Source organism: Egretta garzetta, unplaced genomic scaffold (assembly GCF_000687185.1).
Source record: "Egretta garzetta isolate BGI_Z169 unplaced genomic scaffold, ASM68718v1 scaffold81, whole genome shotgun sequence".
Lineage (NCBI taxonomy): Eukaryota > Metazoa > Chordata > Aves > Pelecaniformes > Ardeidae > Egretta > Egretta garzetta.
The window spans coordinates 1,495,231-1,507,137 of record NW_009258671.1 but is presented as its reverse complement, the minus strand read 5'-3'; the positions used below and the strand labels follow the sequence as shown (position 1 = coordinate 1,507,137).

The following is an 11,907-nucleotide window of genomic DNA, read 5'->3' as shown; positions in this document are numbered from 1 at the left end:
GCGCCGTGTGAGGCCTCCACTGTGGGGCTGCGCGGGGTGGGTTCCCCGGGGGGACGCCAGATGCGACGCTTCAGGCGCTTCTTTGAGCAAGAAATTGGGACGAAACTCAGTTTCACAGAACTTTTCGGGAAGATTTAAGTTTCCGCTTGCTTATCAGCGAGAGTTTCCTGATTAAGTATAAGCTTTGAAGAAGGGAAAAGGCAAGCCAGGTATCTGTGGAGAGATCACCCAAAACCCCAGTAGCGCGGCTGGGCACGGGGGCTGCCGAAGTGCTCGTCGCAAAGCAACTGTGAAGGGACTTAAGAAGGAAAGATAACCGGGCTGTGCGTGCGGAGCGTGGGTAGATTATAGTAAGCTCAATCAGAGAGGAGATAAAGAAGAGAGTAAAGAAATAGACTGGAAAAAAATAAACCCACCAACACCTGTTCTATTGAATATCTCCTTCTCAGCCGTAGAGGAGAGGTGAAACAGATTGTTTATCAGGTGCTACTGGTTAATCAAAGCATAATGCAAAGCCCCCTGCTTTTGCTCAAAAGCACTGATTTGATGGCTTTATGGAAAGCTTCACCGTGCTGAGGATAGACTTTTTTGTTCATGCCAGAACAAATACACTGATCCTTAAGACACTTCTAAGATCTTGGAAGATGGCAAAGCAGGACTTGAACTTTTGCGTCCTGGACAGAAACTCTTTAGCTGATATGCGAACACCTTTAGAAGTGTGCCACGCCAGCTGATGGGGCACAAGAAGTATCAAAACTTAGCAAGGAAAGGAGATTGCTGTCTACCTCACTTTCCCTGCTAAAGTGAAATAATTTTTCCAAAAGCCTTTCTTTACAAGAGTCAGTGTTCCATGATCCATAAATAAAAAAAAAAATAATAGCAGCACTAAGGTGAATTGCACTGAATGTATTCCAGATGAACTTATTCTGAAAGTATAGTTGTATGTAAATGCTCTACTAATGTTGTTACTACACAAACACAGACTGGAAAGACAGTTTGTGTGTCCCAGATGGCTTATCTAAGTCTAAGCTGTTCCATGTGTGTTCTAAGCCACCTACAACTAAAAACAGGTTTCCTTGTTCTGACCCTCCAATACCGCAAGTATCAGAAAAGGCATGTCAAACTCCCAAAATGTTTTTGTTTTTAAACAAGTGTTTGTTGGAAGGGAAGTTTAGCTCTATTTCTAGGCAAGAGGAAGGAGGAGAAAAGTGGGAGTAGGAGTGATGAAATACAAGATCATCGTAGAACACTTTTAGTGGAGCCAAAGTATTAATTAAATACTTGTTTAATTGTGGAAACCACCAAGGGGCTGCAGATCAATATGCTGGGATGCTTGAGACTGATAGTTCATCATCAAATGAACTCCTAAGACATGCATGAAGAATGCTTAAGATGAACATGGTGCTGAACTGAAGATCCTCAGCTCCAGAGACCATAGCCCTTATCTACGCCCTCATTACACGCATTTTGAAGTGTATTTTCAGTAGTGCCAATGCCAGTTCTTGTCTTTGCAGCTCAGTCACTCTGAGGAATTATACTGCAGGCAGCTTGTTGGTGACCAGTGCCATGAACACAAGTTGATTTACACTTGCTTAAAACAACCTACTGCTTAAAATAATAGTGATGGTCTGCCTGCACTAGAGTTGCCAGGGTTGCTAGTGGTGAGTCCTGAATCAGAGAACTGACACTACAGAAATATTTTAAGGTTAGGGACATGATCCTGTAAATACTATTGATCTAATGCTACCTAGCATGAGAACTCTTAAAGCACCAGATTTAATAGTAAATAAACATTATTACCAAATAATTACTTTTGTGCAGAATCAGAACTTGCCCATAGGCTGGCTTACTACTATCACAGTCCAGAACCTTGATAGCAAGCTGCATAGTTATCAGCATTTAGCTGATTCTGAGCATTGTGCATCCCCTTTGCCTCCATTTTGGAAGAGGAAAACTAGGATCTAAAAGTATTTGTTGCACCAACACTTCCACGGGAACACCACAGTGAAAAGGTGTTGGTCTGTCTAAGGGATTGGACAGCTCAGGTGTTGCAAAAGGAAATAGGTTTCCAGTGTGTGTCAAAAAAAACAAAACAAAACAAAAAACCCACCAACAAATCTAAAACCCAAGACAACCAAACACAAAAAACCCAAAACCAAACAGTACCCAAGGAACTAAATGTCCTGAGGGACATAGTAGCAAATCTCACTTTTGTCACCTTTTCTTTTTACCACCATCTCGAGTCACTCTAATGCTGGTTTTCTTTTAGAATGCATCTACACTAAACACTTATGCCTGGATGGGAAGCAGATACACTTGGAAATCTATGACCCTTGTTCACAGGTAAGAATTTTAGGGGGCAAAGAAAGACTTTTCCTTGTTCTGCCTGTGTAATAGTAGAAAGAGTTGGGGTGGGGGTGGGTTTACAACCTTTCTGTCTGGTTCTTGGAATTTCTGCTTGCTGGTTTGTGGGTTGGTTTTTTTGGTGGGTTTTTTTTAAAAGACTGAAATTTTATAGTTGCTGTGGCTCAGAACTGCTGAGTACTTTCCCATTTCATGGAAAAAGCCATTAATTACTTAAATTTTACAGAAAATGCTTTTGCATTTTTGGAATATTATTAACAGAACTAACTCTTCCACTTCTGTGTTATATGCTAGATATGGAGATAAGTTGCAGGATTATGTGCCCTAAATGGATGAAATTTAGTTTATAAAATGTCTGTAGAAACAGTCAAAGTAGATAGGCCTGGAAGTAAGACTTGCACTCACAGAACAGATCCAAGGAAAGCCATAATGCAGCCTTCTACATGTTGACAGCTGAACTTTGATCACAATAAACCACTTTGTAATAGAGCTTTTTGTATTAATTTCTTTCCTGCTATTACAGGAATAGAGAAACTTTGGTACTGTGTAACACATGCAGACCTAGGTAGGTCTGGCTAATAGCATTAGCTCACAAAATTCTTTTTTGGGTGGTGATCTTGCCTCTTACCAAGTAAGAAAATAAATGCTAAAGCCAAAGGACTGAAAGTCTGATTCAGACTTAAGTTCAAGGACCGAAAAACTTCACCCAGTGAGCACATAAAATGAACCACCAAACAAATCGGCCTTCCTGGAGAGAAGCAACAGCATTGCATATCCCAGGGCAATGGGGATCCTGAAATAGCCACTGTGCCATGTTGCATTATGGTGTCATCCCTTGCCATACACTCTGTTAGAAGCTACTGTTCTGTGGACTTGTTTCCACCTACCTCAGACCTCTTTCCTAAGACCACCTATAGCTTCCACATACTGCATATTAAATCCCATGGCAAGTGAACAACTTGTTATTAAGATACTTGAAACATTGGGAGTAGCAGCTGTCTAGGGTAAAGTGGATTACACTACATTATGGGTAGAGACTTTCTTGCTACAGTTTGGGCACCTTTTTTCTTTTAAGGAGACCAGAGATCAGCTGTGTTCAGGACAACTCCTTTTGCCAGCATTCATTGAGCTCTCTTGTCCCAGTTCTTCCTTAGGAACAAGCCTAACTTTAGCCGTTTGCTGCTTTCTGTTGTTCTCTTCCTAGCTTCTCTTCAGTGGCTGCAGAGGAGTAGGCAGTGAATAGTGGTGGTATTGCTTTTTGTCTGGTAGAACTGGTGGTGTGGTTTAACCTGGCAGGCGGCTGAACACCACACAGCTGCTCCCTCACTGCCCCCCCCCTCAGTGGGAGGGGGAGGGGAATTGGAAAAAAGGTAGAAGCTGTGGGTTGAGATAAAGACAGTTTAATGAAACAGCAGAGGAAAAGAATAACAATAATGGTAAGAGAATATACAGAATATATGATGCACAATGTAATTACTGCTGACCAATGCCCAGCGCATCCCCAAGCAGCAATCACTGTCTTCTGGCCAACTCCCCCCAGTTTAGATACCGTGCAGGATGTCATATGGTATGGAATACCTCTGTGGCCAGTTTGGGTCAGCTGTCCTGGCTGTCCCCCCTTCCCAGCTTCTTGTGCACCTGGGGGAGCATGGGAAGCTGAAAAGTCTGGACTAATCTTAAGCACTACTTAGCAACAACTAAAACATCAGTGTGTTAGCAACATTCTTCTCATACTAAATTCAAAACGTAGCACTATACCAGCTACTGGGAAGAAACTTAACTCTATCCCAGCCAAAACCAGGACAACTGGTGATTCTAGAAAGAGGTGGATGGAGTATGGGGGTCCTGTATCCCCATGGGAGCTGGGGAAGAAAAGTGGGTTCTGAGAGGATGCAAAACTAGGGAAGGAAGAGTCACCATTTTTGTTTCTGTTTCCTGAAGTCTTGCTGCTCTCTGACACTTCCCTCCAGTAGCTGGATCCCTATTCTGCAAAGCTCACTCTCTTTTCATCACAGGTTCATGAGGGGAAAGTCCTGCTTAACTAACTTATTCCTTTTATGACAGGGTCACCCATCTAGTTGACCCAGGGAAGCCAACACGTGTGGGTTTTTTGGATTCTAGCAAAGCTTTTGATACTGTCTCTCACAGCATCCTTCTGGTCCAAATGTCCAGCACACAGCTAGACAAGTCCCTAATACACTGTCTGAACAATTGGCTGATGTGTTGGGCTGAAAGTTAGAGTAAATGGGGTTACATCAGGCTGGCAGCCAGTCACCAGTGGGGTTCCCCAGGGCTCGATTTCAGGGCCAATGTTTCTTAGTGTTTTTATAAATGATCTGGATGCAGGAATCAAATGTATATTAAGTAAGTTTGCCAGTTACTCTAAACTAGGAGAAGCTGGGGATTCCCTCAAGGGTAGAGAGGCCTTACAGAGAGATCTGGATAGAGAGCTGGGCAATCACCAACCCTATGAAATTTAACAAGAGCAAGTGCTGGATTCCCCACCTGGGATGAGGTAATCCTGGTCATACATACAAACTGGGGACAAGAGGCTGGTGAGGAGCCCTGTGGAAAGCGATCTGGGAGTCTGGGTTGATGGCAAGTTGAGTATGAGTCAGCAGTGTACCCTGGCAGCCAAAAGGGCCAACTGTGTCCTGGGGTGCATCAAGCACAGCACATCTAGCTAGTCAAGGGAGGTGATTGCTGCACTGGCACTGTCCCACCTCAAGTACTATGTGCGGTTCTGGGTGCCTCAATATAAGAAGGACATCAAACTATTAGATTGTGTCCAGTGGAGGGCAACCAAGATGGTGAAAGGCCTCGAGGGCAAGATTTAGGAGGAGTGGCTGAGGTCACTTGGTTTGTTCAGCTTGGAGAAAAGAAAGCTGAGGGGTGACCTCATCACAGTCTACAACTTTCTCAAGAGGGGTGGCAGGGGGGAGGTGCTGATCTCTTTCTGGATACCAGTAATAGGACAGGAGGAAATGGAATGAAGCTGCATTAGAGAACGTTCAGATCAGGCATTAGGAAAAGGTTCTTCACTAAGAGTGTGGTGGGTCACTGGAACAGGCTTCTCAAGGAAGTGGTCACAGCACCGAGCCTGACAGAGTTCAAGGAGCATAGTCATACGATTTAGTTTTAGGTAGTCCTGCGAGGAGCAGGGAGTTGGACTTGATCCTTACAGGTCCCTTCCAACTTGAGATATTCTATGATCCATCTGGGAAACATCTATGACACAAGTCACCTTTCCTGCCCCTAAACCTGCTGCACAGTCACCACAATACTAAAAAAAACTTGTATTAAAGATACTGAAGTATTCAAATAGCTCTGGAAACCTGTTTCATCTTTCTTGTGCATCTCCTTTCACTGCCAGCATTCAGTTACCATCCCTCATAGTAAGTTACAGCCTTCCCAGTACAGCTGTTTATGTTGCTACAGCACTGCCCTGATGCTGAGCTAATTAAGGCAGCGAGGGTGGGATGTTGGTGGAGGCTATACATTGCAGGGAGCAAAAATAGTAAACTAGTGAGGGAACAACTTAAACAGTCCTCAAATAACTATCCAAGATGGGTTTTCCACAGAGCAAAAGTCACATGGTTTTGCTAGCTGCTGCCAAATCATCTTCAGGAATAAGCTAATTTGAAATAGTTTTGAAATTACATTCTTTACCTTAATGGGACAGTTTGTAGCTGTTGCTTTCTAGAAATCAGTGTGACACTTTCTTGGGGTGAAGGGACTCAAGGACCGATACAACCTCATTATCACTTGCGTGACTTGTGTCACCAGTTTTATTGAAGTCAACTGCAACTTGAAAGGAGACTTGTTTTTCCCTAGCCCTGTAGACATTTAGCCTATGGATAAATACTGTTTCAGACTTGAACAATGCAAAGAAACAACAGATGACATGAGTGGGAACAAAGAATTTTAGCAAATTAAGCTCACTGCAGTCAGAATATTAGGAACTTGCAAAACAGAGCTATAACCAGAAACAGCACAAATACTGGTGGCTCCTGTACACTTCATTCTCCTGCAATTTGACAGAATATTCAGCATAAGCAATGATTGTACAGGTTATGCAATTTTATTGCTTAAACAAAGCGTAAATGTTTCATAATGAAATTGTCGATGATCCAAAGTGCCATCTGTAGTGATGGTTATTTATTAGGCTTTTGGAGCAGGACTCACCTGAATTCAATGCCAGCACCTAGATGTATTAATATCTTTTGCAAGAAAAGATACAGCATTCTCACATTCACAGTGACAAATAAAAAGCTCTGAAGTGACAACAGTAACATTCTTTTTGCATGTGAATTTGAACTTCTTTCAGCCACAGCGGGGGAAGCTCTCCCTCACAGACGAGCTCCACTGGGCTGATGGATTTATCATTGTTTACGACATCAGTGACAGAGCATCATTTGCATTTGCAAAAGCATTGCTGTACAGGATCCGAGAGTCTCACATAGGAGCCTGTAAAAAGTAAGTGGCATTATTTTTGTTTCTCTCAGCAAACACACAAAAAAAGCTGAGAACATTTCTGTGAGCTGTAGGCGTTCCTAGTAGCAATTAAAATCCAGCAGCATCCTAGTGACATAACGCAATACTAACAGTAAGGTACCTGAAGGTAAACTGTGTCGCAAATTGCAATCTATTTCACTGTATCCAAAGCCAAGCACATCAGGATTTTTGTTCTTCTTTCTTACAGCACTACTATTTAAATAATAGCCATAAATCTGTCTGCAGTGATTTACATGGGTAAAAAGTTGGCACAGTCAGTCTATGCTTTTACTCCCCCACTCTATTACCAATGGAGATGCACCAATGTGGGGGTTGGGGTTAGAGAGAGCATTTCCCACAATAAATGAATCTAATACCATGAATGTCTAAACAGCCTTTGTGGTGACCCCAACATTAGTTGTGCACATAGGTGACCATATGGTAAGAAACAAACTTATTTTCAGAAAGAACCACCAAAATTGCAAGTCTGAGTACATGTGGTGGTGTATATTCCTGCATCAGTCAGCTGAGGTGCTTTCTAAATAAATGAGAGTGAAATCCTTTCCTTGTATCAGAAGAGGAGTAAAATAAAAAAAAAAAACAAAAACCCACAACACTTTTCTGTCTGTTTTTACTGCTGAGGTTTCTCTGGAAGGAATAATTTTAGCAAAAGCTTGGCTTTAGGATTCCAGTGTTTTCTTCTGAATTATGCTACTGATGCATTTCTTTAACTGTTCTTTTATTTACAAATGGAGATACTGATCAGCTAGCTTCCTCATGAAGTCCATGAGCTGACAATATACTCAGCAGTATAGAGTATGAAAACTGCAGTGGATGAAAAATACATTAATTCACTGAGTAAAGGGACCAAATGAAAACTTACTGATAGAGAACAGCTTGTCTAGAAAATCCTTTGACATTTGACTATGGCAAATGTAAGACTGTAATTCTACCTGGCAAGGTTAGGGGGTTGGTTTGTTCTTCTGGGTTTTTTGCAATGCCTATTGTCCTGAACGTACGTGCTTTCCATACACATTCACACAGCATACAGCACAGCACTGGGACATACCTTTTCTCTAATCGGAACCTTTTTGATTTCAGAATGGTCGAGTCATCGGTATTTTTGGTTGGTAATAAACAGGATTTATGCCACATGAGGGAAGTTGGCTGGGATGAAGGACAAAAGCTTGCAATGGACAACAAATGCCAATTCTGTGAACTGTCTGCAGCAGAACATTATCAGGAAGTTGTGGCAATGTTCACAAAAGTCCTGAGGAATATCACCTCAAATTTCAAAGTGAAGGAAAAGAGACGACCAAGTGGATCAAAGTCAATGGCCAAGTTAATCAACAATGTGTTTGGAAAGAGAAGGAAATCTGTCTAAAAGATGGTTAGTCTTGAAGTAGGAATAAGCTGAAATAACAGAGCACAGGCAGCTCTTGGGATTCAGTCAATTTCCTCCAAAGGTCAGTGTCTAGAGGAGTAAGACAGTAGAAACCAAAGGCAGGAGACAGTGTGGTCAAGTGGACAGGGTCTAGGCCTAGAAGACCTGACCTTCTGTGTCCAGTTCTGCTACAGATTTACTGTGTTAGGGCTATGTCACTTAAGATGCTCCTCTCACCCTTTATCTCATAAGCTCTTCAGAAGAAAGTTTTAGTCTATTTATTCAACACCAGCCTGGTTGTGGATAGAGCTTCTAGGTGTGACTGAAGTGTAAGCAGTTATTTCCAATAAACTCCACCTTGCTGATCAAAATCTTACTTCAGAATTCTGAGAAGTAGTTGTTTTTTTGTGCAAGAACACTTGCACTAAAGAAAAGCAAAATACTGCTGCTGTAGGTGACAGTGTATTTATATTTAACTCAAGGAAGGATGTTTCAGATCCTTGTGTGCCTAAAGCTGCCTGACACCTGCTGAAATTCATATAAATTAAACATTCGGACACCAAATCTACAAAAGGCATTTACCTGCAAAGCTGCCTCACAGAGGCCCAAGAAGTAGGGAAGCAGATAAACAAAGCAGTATTGTCTCCTGTTTCAGGTTTGTGGGGGTTTTTTTTGTTTGTTTTTTTGAGTGATGAAAGAAAGTAGAGAAGGTTGAGGAGGGTGGGAACTGAAATGTTAGCGAAATGTTAGCCACTGAGCATTGGGCTGTTTTGGCAAGGTCATTGTTTAGTGAAATACATAATTTTATGGGTAGGGCCAGTGTCAGGCCAGCATCACACCTTGGGCTGATGACTTTCACAGAGCAGTTTTTGTGGACTGTAACAAAGTGTCCTTACCTGTAAGGTGGGTGTACCTGTTCAATTTTAGATGGGAGTGGAAGCCTGAAAAGCACATGGACTGGTGAAGAGCACAAGTTCTTCAGGATGTCTGCCTGGATTTAAAGGTCAGCCTGCTGGTAAGACCCGTGCTCCCAACTTGCACAGAGTGTTTTTCCTAAGGACCAATGTCTTCACAACTCATCCATCACCATGGTATTGAAATGCCACTTGAGAGAGCACTAAGGAATGTGTTAGCTACACTTTTCAAATGTGGACACTAAACATCGGATGGGCCTAAATTTGTTGTCAACTGACATTCAGAGCTCTTACTGTAGAATTAACGAAGTAAGGGCTCAGCCCAGTGTGTTTGAAAGTGCTGTGCTCATACAGAAATTTTAGAAGGGAAGAGAAGCGACCTGAAGATGAATTACTGCCTCCTGCCCATTCCAGAGGACAGCTGGTATTCAGTCTTTCTAAGTTGCTGAGTTGAAGCCTACCTCTGCTCGAAATTTTACCTGTATTGAAGCTAGTGAGATTACCTTTATCAGTTACAGCAGAATACTGATTTTCAAATGCCCAACCCCATAGAATAACATAAAAAAGCTATATAATCTTAGCATTGCTGTTGTAAAATAAAACTAAAGCACATTTTAATAAGTGTTGACCAAAGATCACTTCCTTTTTTTAAGGAAAATATAGTTTGTTTCATTTGTTTTAAGACTACAAATATTGGAATATAGTTCTCGTTGTTGACAGGCACAGTGTTGCTTTATTTCTATGCAGATGCTGCTCTGCCATATCAGGAGTAGTGTATTTAACTGTATTGTCACTATCTATAAGGCTGAACTTGAAGACCAATGTACACCCTTCTGCTTTCCAGCACACATGGAATTCTAGAACTACTAATAGACTGTTGATCTGTCAGGTAGCTGTGTTTTGTCAGCTCTAGTATTGCCACATTTGAGAACTCTTTATCTGTATTTACTGCTATGGTATTAAATAAACTGGATATAAGATGGGTGTATTAATGCTGGGGTTTTTTTCTTTACTGTGGTATAAAGCTACAGACTTTTTGTTTTGACTACTCTAAAAGTGAAGCACCATGCAGGTCTGGAATTCAAATTAGAAAAAGTAAATCTGGGAATCAGACATCTGCACAGAAGAGAGCCTCTAGCTGTGTTTCATGTACACATTGAAGAAGCCTTCATGTACCTTTTCACTGTTAACAGTTAAGAAGTTTTTAAAAAATTCTTCATCCTTTAAAAATTTGTCAGAACAGCCACAGAGAAGCTAATTAGTTTCCAATTGCTCATATTAGTGGGAACATGGACTTCCAGATAGGTGGAATCTGCAGTATACCCCACAGTTTTCCTTCCTGTTTTGTCCAGATGGGATAAGTGTTGGAACACAAAGTGGCTGTCTTCTGGCCCATGTGCTAGGTTGCATTTACCTGAAAACCAGCTGAAACAGCTGCAGGATGCATTTAGACTTAAGCGTACTCTAGCACCCAGTATAGACATAATTTGATGTTCATAGGATCAGGATTTCACTTGTCTTTTATTGCTGGTAAGTGCAGATGAGTGCAGAATTTGGGAAGGAATTAAATTTTAAAGCAGGTATATGTTCTCCTTGTTTGTTAGTATCTATTTTTTAAAAAGTGAAGGCTTTTTGAAGAAAAATAAAGATACTTAGAAGACACATATATATTGCTAAGTGTTCTTGGAGTTTTAACAGTGAAGGTAATATGTTACTGGCTCAGCCACATTTGAAAATGCAAGCAAGAACCCTGCTTGCATAACAAAATAAATGATATAGCTGATGTTTGATGCTCACCCTTGACAGTGACATCACCTAGAGCATATCAAACTCATTGCAGAGAGGGGAAATGTTTCTATTTGTGTTGCCACAGATTGCTTCAGCATATGGCCCCATCATTTCTCACCAAAAGATTTTGAGATTGTCATACAAGAGTTAAAAGTTTCTTGCTGTCATGTCTGGAACTCCTTGTTTATATGAACTTTCTCATCTCAGTAAAATTTTGCCCGAGAAGGGCACTCAGAATTGATCTTTTTTCTCCCTGTCTTCAACTTTTGTTTTTACTTTAGAAAGAGTGACGTAAAAGCAAAGAGATTCTACTGAAGTATAAAGGTAATAGCCCCTGGCTCACAAATGCTGTCTCTCAGAGAGCTTTCAGGTGGTTTTTGAAGCTCTTTCTCACTATAGTTTTGAAATAAACAAGACAAACACAACCTCAGCTCGTTTTTCTGCTGTCATGTCTGTATGCATTAAATTCTTTCTTCTTGTAAATCCCACTGTAGTCACATTCACAACAGGGCAGAGGGGAAAACGTCACAGAAAAACTTAAAGCATGATACTCCTGGAAGAAGGAATAATTAAGTGCAGTATTGAGTAGACCAACTAAATATGCTGTTTCTTTCTAATAAATTTAAATCAAATTAGCAATAAAAAAGGGTGATCAGAAGTTTTGATGCTGTGCTATTCTCTGAAGACAAAAAGTAGCATAATTTTCTTAGCCCATTGCTAGAAGCTGATTTCTAAAGTGCTTATGAAGGGTGAACACTGAAGCGCAAAGACCTCATGAGTGATGTGGGGAAAGTCTTGTTGCTTTCCTTTCTGTCTACCTGATCGCACTGCTTTGAAGATGGCGCACCAGTAGATATTTGAAGTTGTCTGATCCTGGCATTCTGTCCAGCCAGGAGGCAGAGAGAGAGGGATGGATCCTGTGACTTACCGGCCTGAACAGGTATGATGCTTTCACTGACCGCT

The 11,907-nt window shown here is 41.4% G+C and overlaps 1 protein-coding gene across 1 annotated transcript in view; it reads left to right on the top strand.

Moving 5' to 3' along the window:
• The window catches only part of RERGL (RERG like), a 67,263-nt gene extending 59,021 nt beyond the window's left edge, over positions 1-8,242 (top strand). Inside the window, exons 3-5 of the mRNA XM_035888503.1 lie at positions 2,270-2,343; positions 6,692-6,840; positions 7,960-8,242. Of these exons, the coding sequence (XP_035744396.1) occupies positions 2,270-2,343; positions 6,692-6,840; positions 7,960-8,242 (506 nt within the window). The remainder of the gene's footprint in view (positions 1-2,269; positions 2,344-6,691; positions 6,841-7,959) is intronic.
• The last annotated feature ends 3,665 nt before the right edge of the window (positions 8,243-11,907 follow it).